The sequence below is a fragment of the Lagopus leucura genome, unplaced genomic scaffold (genome assembly GCF_019238085.1).
Source record: "Lagopus leucura isolate 7727_CA_CO unplaced genomic scaffold, USGS_WTPT01 Super-Scaffold_1, whole genome shotgun sequence".
Taxonomy (NCBI): domain Eukaryota; kingdom Metazoa; phylum Chordata; class Aves; order Galliformes; family Phasianidae; genus Lagopus; species Lagopus leucura.
In genome coordinates this window covers 6,072,810-6,100,723 of record NW_024962250.1, presented here as the reverse complement: position 1 = coordinate 6,100,723, position 27,914 = coordinate 6,072,810, and the positions used below count along the sequence as shown (strand labels likewise).

At 37.1% G+C, this 27,914-nt stretch overlaps 1 protein-coding gene across 2 annotated transcripts in view; it reads right to left on the bottom strand.

Moving 5' to 3' along the window:
- MYBPC3 (myosin binding protein C3) overlaps window positions 1–27,134 on the bottom strand; it is a 56,812-nt gene extending 29,678 nt beyond the window's left edge. The window contains exons 1-16 of one of the 2 annotated variants that reach the window (XM_042886301.1): window positions 26,960–27,134; window positions 18,256–18,522; window positions 15,355–15,450; window positions 15,021–15,107; window positions 14,724–14,872; window positions 13,658–13,775; window positions 12,838–12,886; window positions 12,127–12,171; window positions 10,165–10,221; window positions 9,462–9,464; window positions 5,222–5,245; window positions 4,435–4,601; window positions 3,500–3,632; window positions 3,270–3,272; window positions 2,685–2,809; window positions 2,004–2,109 (exon numbers count right to left, since the gene is read on the bottom strand). In XM_042886301.1, coding sequence (XP_042742235.1) covers window positions 2,004–2,109; window positions 2,685–2,809; window positions 3,270–3,272; window positions 3,500–3,632; window positions 4,435–4,601; window positions 5,222–5,245; window positions 9,462–9,464; window positions 10,165–10,221; window positions 12,127–12,171; window positions 12,838–12,886; window positions 13,658–13,775; window positions 14,724–14,872; window positions 15,021–15,107; window positions 15,355–15,450; window positions 18,256–18,522; window positions 26,960–26,984 — 1,454 coding nt within the window. In that variant the 5' untranslated portion in view covers window positions 26,985–27,134. The remainder of the gene's footprint in view (window positions 1–2,003; window positions 2,110–2,684; window positions 2,810–3,269; window positions 3,273–3,499; window positions 3,633–4,434; window positions 4,602–5,221; window positions 5,246–9,461; window positions 9,465–10,164; window positions 10,222–12,126; window positions 12,172–12,837; window positions 12,887–13,657; window positions 13,776–14,723; window positions 14,873–15,020; window positions 15,108–15,354; window positions 15,451–18,255; window positions 18,523–26,959) is intronic. The other variant, XM_042886377.1, reaches the window with a different exon arrangement.
- Between the last annotated feature and the right edge of the window lie 780 nt (window positions 27,135–27,914).

Sequence of the window (27,914 nt, the reverse complement as noted above, 5' to 3'; positions counted from 1 at the left end):
CTTTGGAGAGAATGAGATCACTTGATCTCTTTAATGAAAATAGAATGTTTGCATTGAATAGTGTCTTAAAACCCCAGGATGAGAATAGTATTTTTATCTTTTGTTTGATTTAGGAGTGCACTGAAAGTTGTGGAATGATTACAGTCCTTCTTTTGGGAACAAGCAATGAAGCAGTAAGGTCAAGTGATAATTAAGATGTAAGAGGAAGATTCTATAGAACAGTGTAAGTGTTGGTTAAAAGACCATCATAAATTACTTGCAGATACCTGTGACAGAGAAATTATGTAACAGTGGGGGCACTGGGATTTATTGCTATTACGACTTTGCTATAGTTTGTTTTCATTGCAGCTCTTTGCTCCAGCACTCAGCCATGGAAAGATGAAGTCAAAACTGTGCATTTTATTACATCTTTTTCTCCAAAAAGTTTATTACTTCCAAAGCCACTTGAAGTTTAGAAATAAGTACTCTGTAGTATTTTGTAAGAATAATGTGAAGTCTTTGCAGATGGTTATGAGAACATTCTTTCCTGTTTACTACAAGGAGGCTCATGTGATGAATTCTCTAATCCCTAGTCTGATGGCAATGCTAGAAGCCTCTTAAATCCTGTGCAAGTCATGTATTTCTTCGTCCATATGCCTGTGACTTCATCTCCTGAGTTTAAAGGATACAAGAGCTGTAACAGGTTCCTTTCATAACTGTCTGTTACTTTGCTTAAACTGTTGAGCATTTGCCTAACAAGACGTGAAACTGGAGTTTGTTCTCCATACCATGTCTCATGTTTTTCCTGGACTTTTCTTTCTCTTGTCTTTGTTGCCAAAGAGCACTGACTGAGCCTCACGTAAAAATGGTGAAGTACAGTGTAAATGTCTAACTGCTCTGTTTTCTGTTGCTATGCACTGAAGACTTTCTCTGATCACTTGCTGCATTTCAGGCAGACAGCTGCTCCTTTGCTCTTGTCAAACCAAATGCCCATCCCACTGATAACAGCTCGGCAAGATGTATGGGAGTTGTTCAAAGGCATGGGATCAAAGTGTGGCAGCTGCACTGTGCTCTGACGGACAGATATGGTTGTCCCCATCTCTTGTGACCAGGCATCTGTAAACAGTTCCTGAACGATAGCGTGTGTGTGCCCGTGCTTTGGTTTTAAGAATGTAATGCATATGCTATAGCAATTCTTGGACTCCATTTAAATTCTCAGTTCCTTCCTTTGGGAGAGAAGATGTGTGAAAGCGCTTTTCGGGAATGTAATGGGCATTGTGGGAACATTTGATAACCATGTGCTTGAAGCTGTTAACAAGCACAAGAGAATTTCATCTGGTAGAGAAATGAAGTGAGAACAGTGTGCATAAGGCCTGGTATGTGAGGACTGCCTGCTGTGCCTGCTGGAGCATTACAAACCTTCCAGCTTTCCCCCAGCTGGAATGTCCAGCCAAATGAACTCTATGGCTACAATGTTTGTCATCTTAATCCCACTTGCTGCATATGCATAATGTCTGGCTTTGCAGAATCACCACAATGAATATGTTAAAATCAGTCAATGACCTTCCCTCTCTGTGCCAGCAGACTCTAACTTTTTACTGATGTGAAAAAATCTAATTGCAACTGAGGAGATCAGAGCTCATCACAATACAGATCTGATTAATCTGCACAGTAATTAGATTTTGCTGTCAAACATTTAGAAAATTTTAAAATTAACAGCTTGGTGGAATCAGTAACGTCCTGTAGCTACAGAAAAAGAAATTCTAGAGACTATAAAATATCTACACTTAATTTGTTTTCTGTAATCTTCTGGCCTCTGAATTCTTCCTTAGTGCTTGAAGTACAGGACGATGCTATATTATTATTTTCTGAGATCAGTGTTGTAGGATGCCATCATTCTTTTTTATTCCATAGCTCTTCTCCAAAAATGCTGATCCTATGATGTGCAATGGAGGAATATCTTTTGATATTTGTTTTCTGATTCTTGTTGTTGTTTTTTGTTTGTTTCTTTCTTCTTCCCTTACCATTTCACAGTAGCTCCTTCCTCAGACACTTCACATTCAAACTCCACTCTCTCTCCAACCATCACCATTTGATCCTCCAGGGGGTGAGTGATCAGGATCGGGGGCTCTAGAAATGAAGAGGCCTTGATTAAAACACTGTTATGAAAGACTGAACACCACAGGTAAATGTCAATCAGTCTGCAGGTAAAACCCCTGGCAGAATAAAAAGTAATGCTCTCTGTGCTGGATCATCACTATCAATGTAATCTGATGACCTCTTGATAGTCGGTTTGTGAGACAAAATGAAAATACAAGATTAATCAGTTTTCATACATATTTCAAAATTCTGAGCTAGGTATGTTAGTTTTCTTATGAAGCTTGAGGCACATATTTCTCTTGAGTGGAATCTGATTTTTAAAGTAAATTTCTATCCCTATTGTTGGTAAACATGGATAATTTCCAAATGAGAATTAATGATAATTTTTACTGTGCTCTTTTTGTGTGCTTTCTCAGATGTAGCTGCTGGGAAAGTCTTTCTTTATTTAACTTTAAGAAAAATACTTGCTTTAATAGAGCTCAGATTTTGCTCATGCGTTTGAATTTCATTTGAGATTGACACGTCTGAGAATAAAGAAGGATTTGACAACAATTTGATGCTAAATGTTAGAGCGGGATCTCTTTCCTTTATCTGCCATTGCTCACCTTTTACAAACAATTCTGTGAAGCTCTTCTCCTCAGCTACCACGCATTCATAGGCTGCATCGTCAGCCAGAGAGCAGTGGTTTATGGTCAATATTCTCTTATTCCCAATGGCCTCAAAAATGTATCTGAAAAAAGAATGTAAGGGTAATCAGAGAGTATCTCTTCTGGACTCAATTGGTGTCTTCTACTGCCAGGCAGAAAAGAAAGCTTCACACTTTTTCTCACATCAATGGCAAGATACATATAGACTTAAGCCCTGTATCCCTGTCTTAGCACAGTGGGTGGAAACATGAGAAATTCGAAAAATTTGACAAATGAGCACAAGGAATTATGGAGAACTCTTCATACTGAACTGACACACACAAACTCCTGTGAATGTTGTTGGCATGCTGGTTAGTCTGCATGCTTTTCTAATGCAGCCATACGGCAGATGTGGCTGCCATTAAAATTTCTTGTCACTGCTCTAGCATCAAATCATTGGAATTAGGTTTTACAAACAATCTACAGTAAAGAATATCCCATATCATACATATATGATACATAAAAGTGGATACATAAACAGTAGAGCATAATTAGAGAACTTACTTGCTAGGTAGGTAGACGTGAGTATCCCATTCCACATGTAGATAGAGCACAGGAAAGAAAAGAAACAGCCATGAGAACAGTAAACTTGCCCCAAATTTATGTACCATGTAGATTTCTTCACAGCTCCCTATTTTATTTATCCTTTTATTCATGTCTTTCTAGGAATAACTTGTTTTTCTACCTTGTCCATGCTGCAGCCCATTTCTTACTGTATTCCTGTTCTTGTTTACCTGCCGCTCACTTGGATCTCCTGTCCGTTCTTCAGCCATTTCACATCAGCATCTGGATTGGCAACTTCGACCATTAATTTAATCTTTTGTCCTTTGTCCACTTGATAAGCAGGATCCAGTTTCTTGAGGAATGCTAAGATGCATAATGATTTTTAGAAAACAACTATATTAATACTATTGTTGCATCTCTGTCAGGAAAACAATCTTTTGTTTACTGTCATCCTAAACCTTCTCCACCTTCTCCACTTTCTGCATCCACGTTTTCATTTTCACAGTTTCCTTTTCTCTGTTCTTGTACTGTTTATAGGATGAAAGCATGTATTATCAAGGTAAAATGAGCCAAGTAGCATGTTTCAAATCAGTTGTAAATATGTACTTCAGCATATCCTTAGGGAAGTTATAGCTAAGTGAGCCTATAGAAGGATGATAATAATCTTCTCAGTACTAATGAAAGGGAATTTAATTTATCTGCTTCAGATTTTTAAAACAAATGATTTAAAATTACTTAGTTAATACTTGACAAGACTAGAAAAGTCTCAATCCCAAAAGTATTGTGCTTCAAATGTTTTTAAGAAACCTTCCCCATGGAAATTAAGTTGTTTAAATGTATCACTGATGTCTGATGTACTGACTGGTTTTTGGGTTGTTTTTGTTTTATATTCAAGATAAGGGTCAGAGCAGAAGAAACCTGTAGAATGAGAAGGTTGAAAACACCCAGGGTTTCAGAGCAGAGTAGACCAGAGCATTGGGCACAGCTCTGATCTTTGGTTATCACTATTTTACATATAAAGACCATGAAATAATTGGAACAAGAAACTGTGCCACACTCATATTTCTCATGCTCTTCTGTCTGGCTGCTGTCCAGATGATATCTGAAGTGCTCCCAGACAGGAATATACTGACACATAGATTTGGAAGAAATACAGTTTGCCAACCTGTACTTTTTTTCTCTTCTTTCCTAATGCGTTTGAGGCGTTTCAGCATCCCACGCAAATCTGTGATACCATACTGAAAAGCAATTTTCTCATATTCAGAAGGAGGAGCTTTCCTCAGGATTTCCCAGACATCAACATCAGGTTGTGAATCACTTTTTCCATCACCTCTGCAAAAAAAGATGAAGCCGTTTCTTAATAAATAGTCTATATTTACTGTATTATCATCAAAAATAAAAAAATTACGGCAGGTTAGTTTTACGTAAATATATTTATTTGTGGTGATTAAAATTCAAATGTTGTCCTGAAGGATTTACTGTGTAATAGCCAAGGCAGGTAAATTTTGGTTTCTCTTAACAGTGAGGGATTGAAACACAGAAGACTTACTGCTCTGTGATGACTGTACACAAAACATGGCTGTGCAAGCCAATATCCTGAGAATGCCTTAGAAGGAAGGCAGTTGGTTTGTTTTAATAGGAAACAAGCAATTTTCTCAGGACGTTTTTCCTATTTGCTAATTCAGTAGGATTATTAAAATATCTATTATTTTTTGCAAAGGCAATGTTGAGTACTGGCAAATGAGACAATACTTACAACATTTTATGATTTAACCAAAGAACTGGTGATTACAGGAGAATCAGTGTTTGATTTATAGGTTCTCTTATAGGTTGAAAATAGGTTCTCTGGTGCTGGGGAAGGTTTTGTTTTTGTTTTTTCCCTGTCATCATGTTTTTTTAATTAAAAAATTCAGAAATAGAAAAAGAAATTGGTGTAACCCATGTTGTCTTACCGACTTGCAGTGCGCAGGAAACTGCTGAACTCAGGAACGATGAACAGAAGTGTTCAGAAAAGCATGCAGCATCCCAATAGCAAGAAAGAGGGCATAATGCATTAATACAAGAGAGTCATGAATGTCATCTTCACCTTTAGCAGAATAAGCCTGTACTTCAGCAGCAGGGAGATGAAGGTGCTTATGCAAAAGCTCTGAAATAGCCTTAAGAAAAGTGCTGTTCCCTAGTGATGTGAAATTCTCTCACTCAGTTTGTAAAGTTCCACTCCATATTTTAAGCTGCGAGTGCAAACCCTTCTGCTTGTTCCTAATGATGGCAAATGACCTTATAGGGAAGTAAGTAGCTCTAATTTGCTCTGTCTTCTTGGACCTGTTGCCTGATGTTGTTTGATAAACAGAGAATGGATAGAAGCAGTAACGTTTTCTTTACTTTTCCTAAACTTCTTGTGGTGATTGTTTCTGATGTTGCCAGGACCAAGCAGATTCCACTGCAGTAAAGCACACTCATTTAGTAAAGTCATGTATAGTGGTAAACCCCAGCATGCAGACCACTTATGCAGCAGGCAATGTTGAGAAAAGTGGAGGATTATGGAAGGATTATCTTTGTTATCCAATGGAGAATTATTTCTTTCAGGAAAAGAACTTTATGAGGAATGCGACTACATAACAAAGCACGACTGTAGTCAGTCTAGGCCATAGGTGTAACCAAATGTTTTAACAGTGTTGTGACTGACCAAAATGGTCTTGTTTGTAACACAAATGTTATGGTCATTAAAGTACTGCAGTCAGTGCTTAATGTTTCCACCATCTTGTCGTTCTTGAACAGGAGAAGGGAGACAACAGAAGAGAATTTCAGCTCAGTGAATGCAAGCTGAAGTATGGCATGCAAAGTCTTTATCTTTGGAGTGGTTTATCACAATGAACATTAAGTCTTCACTAGCACTCACTGGACTGATAGTGTATCTGAACTTTGAACTGAAGTTTTAATTTTTGATTTTTTTTTTGTAAATATTAAGAAAAAAAAAGGAGAGGAACAAAACCAAAAAGCTAATGGGATATTTGACCTTATTTTTGTGAAACTAATGTGACAGTCTTGTTTAGCTGCAATTCTTAGTGTGCTCTCAAGGTGTTCATGAGAGATTTTTGATGAAATTTAATCTTCCTGTACTTCATCCTTGACAGCTGTTCATACTGACTTGACAAATGTGCACACTGACAAAGAGCAATCATGTGAATAAGATGTGGCTGTGAAGCAAAGGATATTTTTCTGAGAGAGTGCTTATGAAAGTTTGGTAAAAAAGGCATCACATTTTTGTGTTGAATATCTGATTGCAACTCTATACGTTCCATTTGAAAATTTGCTAATGCTGATTTTTTTATTTTATTTTTTTTAATGATCTTGGAACCTCTTCTCAAACTCCTTTATCAAAACTGAAAGCAGGGCTTGGATATTCAATGCTGTTCAGAGCATTTTTTTAAGCCAGTATATCAAAATGCATACAATTGTTTGCCATCACTTGAGTCAGCGCTGCACAGCAATCCCCTCCCCGTGCCCTGGTTTCAGTCAACACAGTGTTAATAGCACACAGGAGGATTTGGTTGTTGCTGAGCAATGGGTATGTGCCCTGGGGCCACTCCGTGGGGAAGAGCTGCTGGAGGCAGTGGGCAGGAACTGCAGGTTGGACATGCCTGGCCTAATATATCTCGCTATTGAAAAGACCTCCTTAATTTTTGCTTTAACTTTTCCATTACTCAGTGTCATCCCATTTGTAGGTCTGGCAGTACTGCTTAGTTGCATGCGAGTGGAAATAAAAGAAATAGGAAATAGCAGTATTTACAGTAATTAGAGGAGAAAGCTTATAACTTCTACGTTTGTATAAAATACAAAAAGTACTAAAAGTTAAACATTATCATTTGTGTAGTGTTGAACTGGATTCTCAAAAAGAAAAAAATGAAATCCGTTCTCTGCCTATAGGCAAGGGCTTCACCATCCCAGTATGCCTTCTCACCATTTTGTTTTTTAAAACATTCTTTTTTATTCCAGAAGGACGTAGGCTGTACTCTTGCGCTGTCAGTAAGAACTAAATGGTGTATGAAAAGTAACCGAGAGCTTGGACTCTCAGAGTTTCTCCCACCCTTAAGTTACTCTCCTTGATATTGGGGATCCTTAACAAGGATGATCACCTCATACATTAACTATGCACTTGGGACCGTTAAGATGGAGCTTAGTGGATCTGCTGTAAATGGAATATGCAGCTGATATGTTTTAAACATATGTGGAAGGGTTAAAAATAGTTTTGTACATCCCAGAGATGGTTCCTTCCTATCCCATTACTGTCAACTGAATGGACCCTGTCAGCTGTCACCTCCTTCAAGGTCTCTGCTCACTTTCCCATTTAATAGCTCTATGACAGCTGTTCCCTTCCTCTTCCCAGTGACCTCTCCTTGGCCCATGACATCTGTATGTCAACACCAGTTAATTAAATTACAGTGATAAGAGATATAATATTAAAGAAGCTCTTCCTATTATAGAGAGAATGTTCATTACCTCTGGATTGAGGGCACTTGTAAAAAGGGAGGAACAAAGCAAAAGTGGTAGAACAATCTTCAGTTCTTTTTGAATCTGCATAGCTCTTTAAAGTTCCTCAGCATGAGGTCCTTTTTATCTGTCCTATTCTAATGAAAAACACTTTCATTCCATGGTAAGTTTGTCTGCCTTTCAGTTCTCATTTAACATAGGAGCAGTCTTCAGCCTGTAGTGTGCAAAGTCTGAAGGACTCACAAATTACTTCTAAAGCAACTGTGAAGAACAACTAGGAACAGTGAATTTATCAGTGTGCTTAAATTACCAAAACAAGAAATTTTGTAACTCACAAAGGGTCAAAAATGCTGATAGAATGCAGTGAAATTATTTTTGTCTAACAAATATTGAATAGTTAAATAATCAAATTGAACATTGCTGGAAATACTGGTGATATTTGCTACTTTTTAGAGTTCTATGTTTACTCAACAGAAATTAGGAATGCATAATTTTTTTTACGTTGGTCTCCATTTATTCAAAACTTCAAAAAAGAGGTCACTGGTTCTCTTCCCTTTTATATATATATAGGATGCATGTACAACTACTGTGTTAGAGCTCTCAGTTTTGGTTACTGCAATTATTCAGAAAGTGTATTTTCCTTACTTTAAAATTACAAAAAAAAAAAGTAATTCACTTTTTGTCTCAAACGTCTCTGGGGTTCATGATGAAACAAGAAAGTTTGATATCAATATCAGTTATAGGAAGTTTGATTGTTGTACTTTCTTCTTCCAGCTGACCCCTTTGAGGGTTCTGGTCGTAGTGTTAACTGCAAAACCAGAATGCACTTCTAGTTGGATATATTTTACAGAGGTCACACATAATGTGGGGCTTGCTTTAGATAAGCTAGCTGCAATGCTATTGAGGCTTTATTGCTTTCCAAAGTCAGATGTCTGTATGGTTTGAGTCTTTACTTTTGTGAAGTTAGAGTGCATCTCATAAGCAGTGATACGAGCACCTGAAGAGAAACTGACCACAGGTTCACAAGTTCACTAAGTCACGGATTGTGAGAAGTTATCCTGGCTATGTATATTTGCAAAACATGAGTCTTGTGACAAATAGCTATAGTAACTTCAGGAGACAGAAAGAGAGAGCGACCATGGACAATAATCAGAAGGAAGCATGCCTGCAGTAATGGATGACAATGAGCAATGGAAACTTTGCCTGAAATAAGAATTATTATTTCGTAATGAAGAAGTCTGTACATTTATGGATAAGTTACTTTAGTAGTATGTTCACTGTACATATTTAATGATGAATGATTAATGCAGTAAAGCTTGAGAGCAATTTGATTGGCACTAGCACGTAGATCAGGCAGATGATGTGGGATCAACAAGAAGCTTCCCATTTTTAGTTGCTATAATAATGGGAATTTAAAGCAACAGCTTATTGAGAAAATTTGTGTGTTAAAGCACTATTTACATATGCTTATAAAAGAAAGTGATGGTGAAAAACAAAGGACAGGAAAATACATTAATTTCTACTAACTGATTAAAAACATTTCTATCTCAAAAAATTGGCAGCAGGTGATTTGCTTTCATACCATCTAATTTTTGTCCCATTCTACGTGTAAGATAATAATGCATGCATTGTTTCAAACCAAATGTTTCCTATATTCAGTGTGAGCCATGCATTTATAATCAAAAGAAGTAGAAATCTTACTCTCTGATGCCAACAATGGAATCCAAAACATCCAGATTACAATGGTGGTAAAAAGAAAAACATAAATAGAGAGTTTGTGAAGACAGTTGTGCCAAAGAAGGGTGACAATGGGAAGAAGAAAGTTCACAAAAGAAAGTGAAAGTAAAAATAAGAAATTGGACTTGAAATCAAAATAGTAAAGTATGTTGTATAATATGTATGCAACATGGAATTTCTCTATATAGTAAATAGGTATAGTGTGTCTAATATATAGCTGTACAGTATAATAATAACATTAAATATCTAATAAAAATGCTTCTCTTTCTGGCTCTTTCCTGCCATGTATTGTAAAAACTTAGAACAGAAAGTTCTTAGTATGGCAGTCTTATAGATATGTATTGTAATTTTAATTTCTGAAGTGAAAAAATGGTAGTGGAAACAAATAATTGCCCTAGTTCCAGGCTTTCTTTGGGGGGTAGGAGGGAATCCTTTCTGTTTTTTTTTTTTTCCTCTACTGTAAACCCAGCAAGAATGCAGCAAATCATCAATATTTGGAGAAACTGAATTATCTGTCATCTTTTTTTCTAGCCAGAGCTGCTTTTTAGAAAAGCTACAAGGATTCTAAACTTAGGAAACTTCCGCTTACTCTACTTCTGGCGTTCTCAGAGTTATTCCAGAGAAGCTGATAGTTTTACATCTCTAAAATTAATGAATTTTTACTCACCTCTTTTTGAGTAGGGCACTAAAATTCAACTCTCCAGATTCTTCAGATCCCTCAGCACTGTGTAGTAACAGAAAAACTTAATTAGATTCCGAAGGAAATGGAAACAGTTTGTAAAACTATATTGTGATGTAGAAGATATGTTCTGTGTAGGAGAACAGTAGAAAGGTTTGGAAAAAGTTTTGAATTTGCTCTGACATGGCAGAGGACTTAATTAGGTGTTTAGTCTGTACTGACCTTCATACGGGTTTAAGAAATTTACTGATTATAAGGAGAATTGTACAGGGTATTATTTAGGTGGTCCTATTGATCTGGAATGTGTTTGCTCTCCTACTGATGTTACAGAAGCTTTCCTTTAGACTCACTGGTGCTTTTAGAAAGCTGTAGTTTCAGGAATATGGGTATTGTTTATAGTATGGACCTGCACAAAACCAGTCTTTCTAAAGCCCAAAATGACAATTATTTTTGCTATTATGCTAGCTTTTTTTCTATTAAGTCTCCTTATGATTCCAGAGTTCATTATAAAGAAAGAAGTATCACGTTGTTGGTGCTCAGGAGAGCAAAAGTAAGAATTCTGTCATCTGACTTGAACCTCATCTCGGGTTTTAAATTGCTCAAGAAGTATCATGGCAAATAATGTTGTGATGAACTGATTTATGAGAACAAGAATTTGGCAATGCCATCTCACAGTGTTCTGATTCCTCCCATAGCAGCACCTGATCTTTAATTAATGCATATACAGAAATTACTCTTTCAGCTGAACTAGTGGTAGTCGACATAACAGTCTCTCTGATAAAACACAGTGCTAGTTGCATCAGAAAATATCCATCTGTCTGTAGACATGTAGCAGAATGTAAGGGGAAATTGATATGGCATGAACAAATATAAAAATATGTAGGAAAATGGCCTCAGCAGATAAAGCATGGACATTCTACTGGTGATAAAGATAGAAGGGAAGGAAGTGCCAAGTTTTTCAGTGCTGCTGGACAATGCAAGGTTGGTGACAAAAAATAACAATTCAAAAGCATATTTATTTTGAATCACTGCTGTGAGAACTTCCTATTAAGAAAGTATCGTTTTTACTTCCGTGATTACTTTCAAGATAGAACAGTAGTAGAAAGGATAATTTTCTTGTTATAACACTCAAGCAAGCAAGTATATTTCTGGCCACCGTGTTTCCTGCTTTAAGCACATTTTCATTTTCAATGGTTGCAGGCATAAAATATGTACAGAAATTTCTGTTATAACATCAGATTTGAAAGGGCTGCTTCTGAGTAAATATTCAGGAAAGCAGAATCTAGAGGTGTGAGGGGAATTAGTCATGTTATTACTTCCAAGATGGTAATTACAATCAGATTTTCAGGAAAGCTCCTTGATGTTTAGCTCTTCTGGAAGGTACAGCTTTAATAATTGCTTTAGCATGCATCAAGTTAAATCCCATCTCAAACTTTTATATTTACTGTAGAAGACATCAGGACCAAAAGAGTTAGGAGGGAAATTTAATGATAAATTAGGACGGAGAGTGTGGCAGGAAGCAATAGATTTTTATACACATATGAGTTGATACATTTATTTGAGAAAATTTGGTTAGGATATGATAAGTCAAGAGAAAAAGATGTAGAACAGAAGGGCAGGCATGCATATCATTTGAAGTTTGCGTGAAGATACTACTTGCCAAACACGTGCTGTTTTTTGTGATGAATCTGCCTCTCACTGAACTATCAAACTACAGTTTTCAGTATCTTACACTTATACTACTTCTTACTGTTACACATTCTATATACAGTCTCCTGTAGCACTAAATACTATAAACCATTGTTTATTGTGAAATTGTTTATAATCAAAAGTGAATCCAGTTCTGTGTTGTTGTTTGTTGGTTTTTTTTTTTTTCAATCCTTTTCCTGATCAGAGAGAGACAGTTCATTGTTAGGCTTTAATTTGTCTGCTGACACAGTCAGAGACTACCTGAGAAAGGCTGAAGTCATCCGTCTGCCCCCTCCTGCCAGGCTCCTGAGTGAGGGTATCAAACACAGAGCTTCAGATTTAAATAGTTCTGTTTTATATTTGGCTTCTTTCTTAAAGAGGGAGCTAAAAATCTGAGCAGTCTGAAGCTGCTCACGTACTCACTCTCAAATGATTCTGAAATAATTCTTTTAATCCTGCTTGCAAGAAGAGAAACTCTTGAAAGCCTAATTCTACTGCAGTGAAATTAGCACAATGCAGCTGTGCAGCGAATGCTCTCTGAGGCATCACTGCAAGGCTGGCTGATTAAATTTTCCCCTATGTTAGAGAACTTGATGTCTGTTGGAATGTTCTTGGTCTAATAACTTAGCAAAAATACATGAAAAACTAAAGTGGAAACCAACTTGTACAAAGAGAGAAGAAATACTTAACAATGAAAAAACAGATGTTGTTAATGCTAGAATTCATAAAATGTTAGACATTATCAACTGCATAATTAAGAAAAGCATGATGTAACCATGCTAGTACAAAGTCTGAATTATTTAGATGATTCCTAGATGGTATTTTAATAGTAGAAATATTTTAATAGACATCCCCATCTTTGTGCTTGTTGATACAACAGCTTTGCTTTTAATTAATCTTTGTCTAGGACAGTGATGAATTCTGCATGGCAATATAAACCAGTCTATGTAAGTTTCTACCATACATACTCACGTGCGTCGGAAGGCAGCACGAATATCCATTTCTCCACTTGCTGGTGCCTCTGATATGACAAAGAGTGACAAATGAGCGTGGGATGACAGACAAGTCAAAATAATGAAAAAATACAGTGGTATTTAAAAAGCTTTTCAGTTATTTTATTCAGAAATTCTTGCACTGTAAATTGTGATCAGTCACATACTGGAGGATTGGATCAGTAGCTTTAAGCATGTAACTGTGACTGTTTGCCTTCAATATGTGGTGTTTAATGTGTAGCTTAATTCTGTCTCATGCTCCATAATTGTCTGCAACATAACATTCTCTTCCTTCTTGTTTGTTAATTCCTCTGCCAGTAAATTTTAATTTCAGTGTTAGCTTCACAGAGTATTTTGAAACTCCAGTGAGAAAACTATTAGAAAACAACTGTCTGTTATTATTCACCCCCTGAAAGCAAAGGTAAATTCCTGGCAATAGGTAACAATGTACAGAAACTCCATGTAGGATATTGCATAGAATTAACCTGCTTACTCTGTTCTAATCTCCTGAAATCCAGAAAAAGCCATAAGCAGTTGGGCTGCTTTGTACCTTGCTGTGCACTGTCTTTAAGAGCATTCCAGTTTTGACTAGAGTGACATCCAAGTGTTCCTTCTAATGCTGTATATCTCTGCCAACCCATCCTAATTACCATCTACAGGCCTTTGTAAGTGTAAGCTCTTCAGATCTATACTTCAGATGCTTCTCTAGTAACTGCTGTGTGCCTGAAGGAATTGTTGATGGACATACAGGAAGAAAAAAAAGTGGAAGTAAGAAAGGAGGTGGCAGGAGTTCATCTTACCATTCACTGTCAGGTTGAAATTAGAACTATCAAACTTGTCCTTGGTTGACACCTCACATCTGTACCCTCCTGCAAAAGTCATATTTGCTTCTATGACTTCCATTTCAAATATGTACACCTAGAACAGACACCAGTTTCTAAGTTAGAAAATGAATGCTGAAGGAGAGAGAGAAAGAATACAGCATTTTAAGGCATAAAAGCAAATAGGCAAGTGATTAAATATTTTCATTTCCTTTTAGGATTAAGAACATCCTCATTGTGTAACACATTACTGTCATAAAAATTACATATTCCCAATTCAGTGAGAGCAGAAAAAAAAGAGTATGATTGGTATGGGTCTGTGAGAGAATATAATGTTATATTAGCAAACCATGCTGATGCACCGGTGTGCGCAGTCATTACGCATGGTAACTTCTTGTACATTGGAAACAGCAGTAGAGCTTTCATTAAACAAATACAGCCTCTATCCAAAACATGTGCAGTACATTTAAAAATTCAGCAAAATCGGTGGCTCTTTTATTCGTGTGCAACTGTGTTCTGTTGCCTCCAGAAGAGGGTGGTAGTGCTTCATATAGCATACGGGATGAGACGCCATGGCTCTGACTCTCCTATGTTTCTCTTGTGTCTCCTGGACATTTTTGTGGAAGAAATTGCTTAGCTACTTAAATTAGTTAAACTAATTAGAGAAAATTAAATTCCAACATAAATAGCTGAATGCTTAATCTGTGTAGAAATATGACAGATCATATGTAAATATGTCTGATTTATTGTTTTCTCTTAAATATAATCAGAATTTATTACTTGAGAGGAAGGTAAAATATTCTGCTTAAGAATACTTCCCCACTCCTCTATGTATTTTCTCACCATAGATAAAGTAAACAAAAGAGTCTGAATGTAGTGCTTGTCTCTTATCTGCATGGTCAAAATATGGATGTGCAAGCATAAATATAACATTGTGTGGAGCTTTGGGTACTTCAATATTAAAACATTTCCTGATAATTTTATATTTTCCCCACATAAAAAATTAATATATACAAGGCTAAGAATCTTATGCTATCAATTGCACCTTGTTGTTTCTGTCATAGCTGTCACGCAGCTGGAGATGTTTCCCCACTTTGCTTGCCAGGTCCATCCACTTTCCTTTGAACCATTTCACTGACGGTTTCTTTAGCAGACTCTCACCTGCAACTTTGGCAGTGAACATGATGTTTCCACCTTGTAAGGCAAGTAGGATAAAATAAGATTATGAGCAATGTTATTTTGTTTAGTCTATCTTTTACGTCACTGCAGTAATCCCTTAGTAGAGAGATAAACAATCAGGCAGAAGGTGCAGTTTGCAACTTGACTTAGATTTTGTACTCACCAACAGTAACTTCTCCATCCTGAGGTCGTGTCACAAAGAGCCCAATAGGGTCTACAGGCTCTTCTGGTTGAGCCTCAGCAGGTGGAACTGCATCAAACAAAAGAGTTACTAGTTAGGACTTCCTGCATCAGCTTCTGTTATGACCTACACATTAAATTTAAGTCATTTCAAAATGTCTCAGTATGTTTCTTCTGATTCTGAGATTCGTTATTCTCTGTCATCTAATACTAGCACTCTCCTGGTGTCTACCTCACTTACTGCAAGGATTTCCTGTTCCAGTTCTTCCCTTCTGTTGTGTATCACGCTTAAAATAACAGCAGTAGTTCTTTATTACCTTCTGGGTTTTGGTTGCTTTCTACCGGTGGAGCAGGCAACTCTGAGGCAGCTGGGGCAGGAGAAGCTTCAGCAGGAGGAACTGGCTCACTCTTTTCTGCAAATGAATGTAAACCTAAATTAGAGAATGCTTTCTTTCTGAATAAATCTTCTATGTTTTCTACAACTTAGAAGATTTGCTGTTAGGAGAAAGGGCCTACTGGCAGCTGGATGGTAAGGCTCTTTGCTGAGGTGAGAAAGAGCTAATATCTGAATTTTTTAATTCTACATTCTTGATATGAATGAAACTTGTCAGCTGATGCTTAGTTCTATTTTAGCCTCAGTTATAGAAAAAATAGAAAAAAGTAATGAAAAGTGATGCATTTATAATCCTTATGAAGGCTTTGCTTTTTCATGAGATTTCCCTTCGTTCTGTGTGTGAATGTAATGCCCTAAACACAGCGGATCCAGTAGTTTGCGAGAAGATCTAGACACTATTTGCAATAGTGTCAGGGAGATTCCTTCTGTCATTTGCTGCTCTGGGAATTTATGTCCCCTGAGTTAAAATACGATCTTACAGACAAATTCAGGCAAGTTCATTTGGTGAAGTAGAGAAGGTAGAAATATTTGAGCACAGAAATGTTTGAAGAAGAAGCAACTATGACAGAGGAAGGAAAGTAGAATTTCTTGAACTTATCCAGTTGCTGAAATATTTTTTTCCTCCTGGGTAGCAAAGAAACTTCCAAAGGGCCTTGCTTATCCCTCACTTAAGTCCCATGTGCAGTTTCTCATCTATTTGCAGTGTCTTTACCACCAGAGGAATCTGGCAATGTTGTGCCAGAGAATAATGGCTGTGTCTGGACAGGTGACGAGACAGTTTCTGCAGTTTTGATAATGAAAAGCTGAAATGATTTTTGTTTGCGAAAATAATAATGATTAATCCAGTTGTTCTTTACAATTTAATCTTAACTAAGATATGAAAAAACCAAGACAAAATGAGAACATACCATGATGGGTCAACCCACTCTCAGAAGATGTATGCCTTTTACACTGTAAATCTGTATCTTAAGAGAGAAGTGTGATTTTTAGCTTTTGTTGGAGAGTATCCCTTTGGATCTAGTCCAATTTTAACTCAATTTTTACTGTAATGAACTAAGTTATCCTAACTGTGTAGGATATATATAACTTATAACTTACACGTGTAACTATTTAGAAAAAGCTTGTTTTGAGGCATCGGCATATGACAAACACAGGAAAGTTGTCTCATTTTGGCATCCTCATATCTCTTCTACCAATATACGTTTATAAAAGGCACAGATCTTTTAGACCACAATTCCAACTCCAAATTCAGTAACTCTGCTATTTGAGGCTCTCTACATGTAGCGGGTTCTATCTGGAACTAACTTAAAAGATAGTGAGAACCACACAACTAGTATAATGTGTACCTTTTTATTTTGTCAGTGAGAAAGCCAGCAATAATATGCTGTTATATGCTCTGACAACTGTTAAATTGTCCTAATCCATATGAGGATTAGCCCTTCCTCATAATCTGTCATGCACTGTTGTTGGAACGGGATATCTTGTCTTCTGTTAAATGTTTGTGTCTTTTCAGCTGACCAAAAGAACTCACTAACATCATGATACAGTTGCTGCTGCTTTTTTCTTTTCTTCTTTCTTTTTTTTTTTTGTCAGAAAGCATCAGAAATATCAGAAAGCAAAGTACTGGAAGTGCGGAATGGAGGCTAAAAGTTTTGGAGGAAAAGAAAGGGATTAGAAATATTTCAAAGTTGAGTGGCTTTATCTACCCATGAATGCCTGGGGAAGTTTTTCCATTTCTCATCCAACTGTTCCTTTAATGCACACAGAAAAAGTAGTGATAGGTGATAAATACTGCTTACATTGCTCCAATAGTAATGCCTCCTGTTTATTTCAATGGAAACTACAACAGACACAAAGAACACAATGACTTTGTTTGACAGTGCAAACTCTAAGCTACAAAAAGAAAATATTTTTCAGCATAGTCATCACTGTTAGTTATGCACTTTTTGCCAGCAGTGAACAAGAGCCTGCACACCATCCTCATAAAAATCTGCACCAGCAGAGGTGACCACTGCTGAAATACACCACTCACTGCCTCACTGTGCTAACACTTACTGTTGAGTCTCTATAAATGTTCAGCAAGTGTTGATGAATGCCAGTGGGTGCTGTTTTTTTTCTGTAGAGAGGAATTTAATGACACACCTTTCCTTCATACACACCTCATGGCAGATGCCATTTTCTCGGACTGCCCTTCTGATGCCATCTGTCACACAGCAACAAAATGAAATTCTGGTGGGAAGGTTTAACTGCTGCTGCCATCATCTGCCTCTGACATCATGGGTCATCATAACATATGAGGCATTACTTTCAAAGCAACCTTTGTTGCTTTGAACGTTACTTATTGTGCTCAAGTCACTCAAAAAATAAGAGCTTTTATTAGTGAGTTTGAGAACTCTGTAGGAACGTATGTGCGCCTTAAAGCAACTTGAAATTCTTTGTCAGTTACTACAATTTTGTATTTTAATGTAATCCTTAAGAAAAATATCAGACCTAAGATGCATCCATCTTAGTTTAGATTAGGCTAGACTTGCTTTGCTTTGCTTTTGATGGCGAATTGTAAAGAAGTGCATTGAGATTTCCTCTGTGATCTCAACTGTGGACTTCTGTCATTGGAAATGGGTGTCTGAGCCACAGGAAATGTGTTCCTTAGCTAAATATTGAGTATATTTTGGAAACCTTACTGCAGCTTCAAATCACATGGCAGAACATATGTATTGCTGCTAGAGAAATTTTTCTTTCAGTTAATGCCTTTAGCCTCATTTACGAATTTTGAATGTGAGACTAGAAGTAATGATGAAATAGAATTGTTTAGCAAACAGTATACCTGGTTCTTTGACCTTCAGTTCAAATTTGACCTTGGAAGTTCCAGCTATTACAGCATATGTCACATCGTCGTCTTTTCCTACGTTATTGATTGTCAGTGAATGCTTGTTTCCTTCTGCCTTGATAGCGTATTTCTCACTGTTGGTAATTTCTGTGCCAGCTCGCTGCCATTTCACCTTGATGCCGGTTTTCTCTGTCTCTGCTTCAAACACAGCTGTGCTTCCGGCTGTCACCTCTGTCGTCTTCGGCTTCTTGGTAAATGCAGAAACTAAAAAAAGAGAGAGGGCTCACTAAAATCTGTTTTGCAATTGTGGTGTATCTGGTGTAGTCAGCTGTTGTGGCTGCAACAGCTGTCTCCTTTCTCTCCCATCTGCCCCTGCAAGATATAAATTATAACACTTTCCACGGGGAAGCTGTGGAATTGTCTCTGTATTTACTCAGTTCTATTTCTGACTGAGATTTCTCCATATTGTTATGAAACAAAATGTAATGGATAGCAAACTCATCTTGCTGTCCTTCTTTCTACTGTACTGAGCTCTGAGTTTTTCATGAGTGTTTAATCTATGACAAGATGGTACGATATGTATTTTTACTTACAAAGCTCTCTATGTTAATTTATGTAGTCTTGCTTAGAAATAGGAATACTTTTTATATAGGCTTTTTGGTTGTGATCCAGTGCTTGTCTAATACTGTTGCTAAAAAGAATCAGGATCCTTTCCTCTAACAAAGCTGCAGTTAGCATAGTAGTAACCTGCGTCCTGATACACCACTATAAATTAATGTTTCCTTTTCAGTATTTCTGTTTTGCCTGATCAAGTCTTCTATAGTGGCAAGAGATTCATGTTCCAATGATGGCCTTTTAATTTTATTCCAGCTTAATAGTATAAAGTGGTGTTTGCATTCAAACTCAGTATATGAAATACAGTAAGTACAGTATTAAAGTGCTTGCCTATGTAACTCTATGACAACTAGTTATCTAATGAAATTACAAAATGGATGAAAATATTTCTTCTGTCTTAAGGAGAGCTTTTGATGCTGATAATGAAAAATAATTAAATTACTAATACATGGAATGAACATGCATAAACCAAATAACATTTTGTCTCATATGCAATCAAAGTAGCACAATAGGTGGGAATTTGAAAGCAAGCTGTGTATTCTTCAATGCTGGATTTTAATGAGGTAACCTACTTTACTATTTCCCTTGCCCTGAATTATTCATTTAGATTTTCTATTTTGAAACAAACTTTTCATTTTCATGTTTTCATCTTAATGAATTCTGTTATCTTTTGCTAATCGCCCCTTGGTATTTTATACAGAATAAGTGCATAAAAATACTTTTAATTAACACTGATTCATGCATTAAATGTTTCTTGTGTATAGTTAGTCATCTTTTTATTGACTTATCCTTTTATAATCATGCTTTTATGTAATATTATTAATTCTATCATATCTGTGACCTCTGCTGCAAATTACCTGTAGCTCTATTACTTGGGCAACAGTAACTTTCCTAAACACCAGAATGATAGTTATAGTTAGCCTTAAGCTTTTGATTCTACTTTATAAAAATGAAGAGAACATAGCATGGAAGGATATATTTTTTAAAGAAGTTGTTCATACTCATGTTCAAACAGATGCTTTAGTCAGCATAAGTGGTATGTTACTAATAATACCATCTGCACAAAATCTCCATTCCTGTACCATATGCTAGACTAAATAACTTAACTGACCTCAGTAGGGTTACACCAGCAAAGATTTCATCTGGTGCCATTTGGACTGTTGTCATAATACAAGGCACTCTTCTGGCATTGCTTTGCAAAGAATTTAAAGATGCTTAAGCATCAAATAAAGTGACTTGTAAATAATATCAGAATTTAGGATGTAATATATTTTACTTTTCTTTGTTATGTGAAGTCCTAAAATATGTTTTTCTTTCTTTTTTTTTCCTCTATTTTCTTTCGTTCTATAATCTCATGAGAAAACAGATGTATCTTGCACTAAGCCTATAGCAGCCTCAAATGAGCTCCTTTTGGATTCTGCATGTGTGTGAAGTTTCCGCTGGGAATGGAATATCCCTGCATCCATTTACTTGATTTCAGGCCTGCAAGTGATATAATTGCTCTTAAAATAATATAGTACTATAAAGTACTATGCTTTAGCATAATACTCAGATGCTTGTTATCAATTGCACATCCTTTGATGGAGTACTGCACTTCAGTATATATTGCCACACCAGAGTGTACTTTGATGCAGTGTGTCACTGTGACTAGATGTGTGAGTGCTGTTGTAGACTGCAACTCTAATGCAAGGAACTGGAAAAATAATTAAAGTTGTCCATGCAGCCACACAGTGCAGAGCCAAGTGAGTTCTGGGACTCACTCCTGAAACACTCCAGCTAACCATTAGCTGGCTCCTCTCCCTGTGACTCTGGAGATACAGTGGCAAATTGGCCTTTTTCTTTCTCCATGTGCTATCATCATCACTCTTCTATTTAAGCACAAAAGAATCTATAAATATATTAATTACTTAACAACAATGTGGCCTGCAAATGTTCTGCTCTCCAAATGGCAGTGTTTCAAGACATGCGCTCTTAGGTAGCTCAACAACAAAAAAATCACTGGACAGAACTATATTCACAGTGAGAAATCTCCACAGCCACAGCATATCTCTGACTTGAGGAAAATCCAAATAGTTAGGTGGAAGTTTACAAGTAATTCTCCCTGTCTTCTTTTTTCTTTCCTTTCTCTGCCAAAAGACTTATTTATTTGGATTCCTGCTTCAAATGATTGTGAATATTTCCATTAAAGCATATAATTGGAAAGTACCAAGAACTTCCATGAGAATAAAGGAAGAACCATTCCTGTGTACCCACATTTTCACAGATAAAGGAGATTCTAAGAGCCTTTTTCTTGCAGCAGGTTTTAGAGTCGGTGAATGACATTGCCCAAAGTGGTGTCTCTCTGTATATGCATCTATGCTCCCTTTCCACTTCCACTGTTAATTGCATGCAAAGGAAGAGTAGGAATGTAGGGCTGAAGATTTTAATAGAAATTACTTTTTTTGCAGAAGAGAAGCTGCTGAACAAGCATGTGCTGGAAATTCCATCCTTTTCCATTTTGGGGGGAGAACGGGCAGCTTAGCAGAAGGAACAGTGAGAGATCATCTATTCTCAGTCCCGTCTCCTCCCAGGTGTCTGCTTCTTTAGGTAACAAATGTATCTGACTTCCAGATATTTTTTCCCTCATGCAATCACAGCAGACTCATCTAGCTACTGCCTCATCAGGAATGACTCAAAATGTCACAATTTAAAGCTTCTTGTCCTGAGAGCATTGCTTTTTCCTGCTTTTGTCAAAAACACTTTTCCTTGGAAATCTCTCTCACTTCAACATTTGGCTTCTACCCAGCTGTGTCTCTCTAAGTTTCACGTATCTATTTGCTATTCAAAACATTCTTGAACACTACCATTACAAGCCTGTGGAAAATGCAGTAGCTGTGACACCTCTCATGTGATGTTGTGGAATATCTACACCTCTTGTGCCTGTCAGGCCTTGACAGATGTCAGGCACTGTCACATGCTTACCCAGACTGCTGTCTAGCATGTGCTGAGCAGCCATTGGGTTGAAGCACATGATAACTTAGTAGCCAACTCCTCTGCCTCCTGTTTTTTCACTTCTCTGCTTCCATGAGATTCTAACCCACACAGTATGAAGGGAGAGAGTGGAGACATTTATGCTAACAATATAGCAATGCTGGATAAGGGGAAGAGATGCATGTGAGTTACCAGACCTGTTTTTCCCAGGAATTGTTGAAGGGAAGGTGAATTGTAAGTGCTGTGGATGTTTGTGTGGGGTTGGTTTGTTTTATTATTTTGAGTGGGGGGGAGAATGGAGCTGGAATTGCTTTAGGAAATTAACCTTCCTCCTCATCTGTCGTATCCCAGACTTTCCTACAATACTAGTGTCATAATGTGAAGAATTTCGTGTAACTTCTTTAATCAGCAAATTTCTGCTCATGGCAGAATAGGAAGCAGGCTCCATGTGGTCTGAAATAGTCTTGCGGGAATCTGTTTATACCTCATGCAGCTCCTACTACAAGTTGCTCATGGCAGCAATCCTTTAGGAGTGCTGTAACAACTGTAGAAGGCTCTGGACACATCCATCATACAATTATCTATGTCTTAGAATCATTAAAGTTGACAAAGGCCTCTAAAATCATCTAGTTGAACTAGTCCATCCCCACCATGCCCACTAAATGGTGCCCCCAAGTGTCACATCTACACTTTTGTCGAAAAACTCTGGGGACAGTGACTTCACCACCTCCCTGAGCAGCCTGTCCCAATACTTGGTCACTCTTCTGGAAATTAACTTTTCCTAATATCCAACCGGAACTTCCTATGGCTTGAGGCCATTACCTTTCGTCGTATCACTGGGAAAACAGGTCCACCCTCCTCCCTCACCACAGCCTCCTTTTGGGGAGTTGCAGAGAACAATAAAGTCTCCCCTGAGACTCTTCTTCTCCAAATTTGAAACAGTTTCAGTTCCTTCAGCTGCCCCTCATAAGACTTGTGCTCCAGACCCTTCATCAGCTTTGTTGCACCTCTCTAGACACTCTTCAGAGCCTCCATGTCCTTCTTGTAACAAGGAACCTAAAACTGCACACAGTATTCAAGGTGAAGCCTCGCCAGTGCCAAGGGCAGTGGGAAAGCTCCCTTATAATTTCTGAATTCAAAGTACACGTGAGGTACCTGAAATCAAAGAAATGTGGATTTCAAAGGAGTGGTTTTATCTAGATAGAAAGATGAAGTGCCATCCTGCTGTGGTTTTTGTTTTTAAATTTTATCTTGCTTTTTAGACCAGTAGCTCTGACTTCAACTTTTGATCACTCACGATGGAGGAGAGTTAAGCACTTAAGGAAAACGTGTGTTAGAATTAGCCTTTGAAATAATACTTCTGTCTTTCTGAAATAAAATCTGTTAGAGATATTAATATTAAACAGGAGAACCTAATATATATGGTTGATGAGTTAATTTACTTTACATTCTGTTTAATTTATATCCAGATTTTTATATGGGCAACATTGATTGAATATTAAAAGATAGCATTAGCTTTTGGAGTTTCCCTAATTTGTTAAGGCTTCATGTTGAAAATGTGTCTTTGTTTCAGTGCCTACACTTGGCATCAAGTTTTTCTTTTATACCATTTGTTCTTTCATTGAGATAAAAGCCAAACTGTGAATAAACAGACTTCAGTAACGGAGCTCGTAAATTCCTTGCAGAGGAACTATATAAAGATGCTGTGCATTCCTCAGTCAGGACCTAAGTGGCTTCTTGCAATTACAAGCTTAATCATTCCTTGATCCAAAAGCTATTGAGCTACTCAATCTTATCATTCCTTGCCTACTTCAGCAGCTGAGACTGTAAATTCCTGTAATATGAGCAACAGGCAAGGAATAGTTTCACTAACCAGTCATTTCTCTCTCTCTATGCACTCATCACACTTGCTGTAAAATGCGAATAATAATACTGATCTTGCTTTGAACTTTGAATTAAGAAAAAAAACAAATAGCCCTATGTAAATTGTTACTGATTTTTGAATTCCTGTAGCACACAGAAGTTCATTATTGTGGACCAATATTTTAGCACTGAGCAGTACTTTACCACGCTAACTTCTTAAAAATGTAGGAGGAGGAGCTATGTTCCAACTAAAATTCCATAGGCAGCTCTTCATTATGCAATGTTGTATATTACTATGGAATGACATACGTCTATCTGTATTTATAGCCAAAGTGTTTTTAGACCTTTGAGAAAATTTCCTAATCTGAGCTTCAAAATCTGAATTCTTCAACCTATAAAATGCATAAATGAAACGTCATTCATTTTCAGAGAGGGTGAGTAATGCCACAGTTCTTTTCTTCCTGATTTAGTAATGCACACATTTCCCATTAACTGCAATTTATCTGCTACGTTTTTCCTTTCATTGTTGCAACATCATGTTAGGGAAATGGTTTGGGTTTTTTTTTTTTTTTAACCTTTGTAAGTTTTCACAACAATGAAAAGACCTAAATTTTCCAAAAGGCCAGCATTTGAACAGAGATCAACTCTGAAATGTTTAAGACATAGAGAAAGGAACATAATGCTTCTGCAGTGGAAAAGTAATGTTCTTCAATATTTGATAGTTTGCTTTGACAGGTGAATGCCGTTGCTCTAGAGGAATATGTCAACTCTCTGGAAAATGCCACCATTTCTTTGGGTGTTGCATAAAGAAGTGGGACTGTCTCATCCTGCAGTGTTTCAGCTAGACAATTTAAAGTAAAAGAACATCACTTGGGAAGTCCACTTCACTTTTTTTAGTTTATTTATCTGTTTATGCATGTTGAAAGGCTTATTAGAAGAGCAAAATATAGCCACAATATCCTTAATCGTTCTCTGGCATGAAGCACTTTCCCACACACACTTTCTATGTGTGAGATGCCCTAATTTCAGTAATAAAGGCTAAAGATCTCCTAGGTTTCTTTACTAGTCTCTTAGAAACAACGACTTGTCCAAGTATGAACTGTTAGGTGCTTATCCAGCCCTCTTGAGATTATGCTTGATATTATCCCGTCTTGAACTGTATAAACAACATGAAATAGAAAACCAAAGGGATTAATGTCTCTTGGGAGAAAGAGAAAATCCTCCCAAGAAGTTATGAGGCATGTGACTGTTTCTGTCTCAGTCAGAGAGGGCAATAAGAGCTTTCCCTCCCCTGCTGTGATAATCACAGTTTGGACTGCTTTGTTCACAAGAACTGCGGAGGAGTGGTGATGTTAGACACCTGTTAGGTTTCTTTCCTCTGGAAAAGTAAACTGGAACAAAGTTTATCTTCACTGTTAGCTAGTCAAGGTGGGCATCTTCACAGTCAGAGAAGTTGCTTCTCATCCTCAGAAGCTAAAAATGATAGTTTATAGATATGATGCCTAGAAAATCACCTTGTCAAATTTTGCCTAACATAACCTGCTGTATATCGTTTTGGTAGCATTGCCAGTCACAAGCATCAGACGTTTTAACGAATCTCAGAAGTCAGGTGGCTTTAAGAATAGATTATGAATATGATTATGATTATTATTTCAACTGCTGAACCTTTACAAGCATATATTTTTAAGGTTTCTTTTGTAGTTATAATGTCTGGTGTATACTTATTTTTGTATAAACTTCTACGTCCACCTGATTTTAGAAATTGCATCTTGAAGAATATCAAAGGAAGTTGTAGAGATAGAGTTGAGGTATTGGTGACACTGCTGCCACTTTAAAGTTGTACTGAGGGAACATAAAGAGTCCTGAAATTGATCATGCTTTAGAGTTTAGCATTTCTTAATGCAGGATACAGGTTAGGTCTGTGCTCTGTCCCTCTGGCAGTGGCCAATTCCATATATTCTGGCCAAAATGAAAGTTCTTAACAACTGTAAGCTCATTTGTTGGAGGTGAGCACAACAGATTTTCCCACTGACCAGTCTAACATGAGTCTGATGCCTTTGTACTTTGCAAAGTACAAAGGCCTACATAAATATGTATTAGCAGTAATTATTGGCTAATTTTGAAAACTGTGTGTTATTAAAAAAGCATCCATTTTGTACATTCAAGTCATAGTGGTGCTGTGTATACTAGTATCATTTCAATGAAATGAGTATCTTGCTCTAAAGGAGAAGAGTTCTAGATTTAGCTCATTTTTTTTCCAGCCCTATGATTGGGTACGTGCATACTTATCCAGTGATCATAATTTCAGCTTTTGACATCTTTTTTTCCAGAATTAGGAGTGTTTTGTTTTCACAACTGAGATCTCTCTCTACTCACACTGGAGCTGAACTTTTCCTGCCTCTGCTCCCCAGTCTTTCTTTTTCCTCCTCAGACAGACAGATATTTTGTACCTTACCCTATACATTTCCTTCCTTTTTTACCTACTTGGGCAACTTCTGAATGATTCCCTATTTCTCAGTTATGAATTAGGAATGTCCTAAATCTGTTTTTGGTTTTTTTTTTCTGATGTTTTTCTAGTGAGGTAGAACTTACACTGGACTCTATTCTGTCCTTGACTTTCTGGAAGTAGCTAGTTATCTTCTGTCTCAACAGAAGATGATGAAGGAAGGTAAATGAAAGGAAATATGCATGTATTCTTTAAAGTACAGTGCCTCCTTTTTTCCTAGAGCTCTGCTGTCACTGACTGGAAGAAGTAGAAAGTGTAGCATCTGAGCCAGGTGCCACTTGTTTTCATTTTCACAAAGATTTCATAACAGATAACATCAGCATTTGCCAATCACACTTCCTGGAAAGTATCAGGATAAAAAAAAAAAAAAGAAACTGGTAGACTTTTATACTGCCCAGTTGGCCAAGAGAGAGGCAAGATTTTTTCACAGCCTAAGGGTTACTGGAGAAGAAATAATAAATGAAAGGAAACTGAGTGTTAAAGTATTAAACTTCTGTTCCCTCCTTGTCCAAATTCTTTGGATACAATTCTGTAACTGAGGGTTGCCAAATTAGTTACTGATTTCACTATAAGAAAACATCTTTTTATAAAATAAAATCTCTTTTATGTCTTTTTCCTCTCTTTTTTTTTTCTTAAGGTATCTTTTTTTTTTTTTTTTTCTTCTTCTTTTTCCTGGCATACAGAAGCTACTCAGAATTTTCTGTTTCAAGCTGTTTTCAGCTCTTGTTTGTTAGTCATGATCCTTACCTGCTTTCTTTGCAGGCTCCGGCATCTTCACTTTCTGATGAAGCTCCCAGTTGATTCTAGAATCTAGAAAGCAGAGTCCGAGCTAAACAGAAACAAGACTGCAGGGCTTTTGAGACCCCCAAAAGAAGCACTCGGTGGAAGCCCCCATCCTGCTCCTCCCCCTCGAATCTCCACCGTTGTCAACTACAGCATTTTATCAGTAGCAGGGCACACTTGACAGGCTACATCAGCCAGGATAAATATAGCCAAGTTCCAGGAGCCAGAGAACTCAAAACGCGTAAGGCTGGCTACCACTGATCTGTTAGTGCAAACTAAGCATGGTCTGATGCTGCACATGCTTCCCATACACATTACATTAAGAATTCCTACACTGCCATGTTTATAGCACAGGATCTGGTAATTACCTATTGCAAGTATATAGCTACTTGCATTCTTGCTACTCTGCTATTGTTATAGTTGAGTCAGAACCAAACAGCCTTTCACAGACCTTTTTTATCTATTCTTCTCTACTGAAGACTGTAGACCTAAATGCAAACCTCCTTGAAAGAACTTTTTCAGACTTTTATACTTTACTGACATTGCAGTCACAACTAGAAAGTGTGACACTACTTAAATAGTTTCAGTCCTCTCTCCCCATCCACCCACTTGACCTGCAGTATGCGTTACTTGAAAATTTACCATTTTTTCTTTTTTAAAGCACCATTTTGAAAGTGGCTCCAGGGTTTCATTTACATACTTCTAAAAGTTTTAATTCCGTTCAAAACAAAAGAAACAAAAGCACAGATCAGGGGAAATTTCACCAGGATATTGTTCTCATATTGCCATTTTGTGCTTCAGTTGTTACTTCTTATTTTTTCATTCACCTAGCAAAACAGCAACCATAGACAAACATCCCTGTACTATCTTGGTGTGTCCATTCTCTGTCTCTATTGCCTGTCTCATTTTTAGTTTGTCA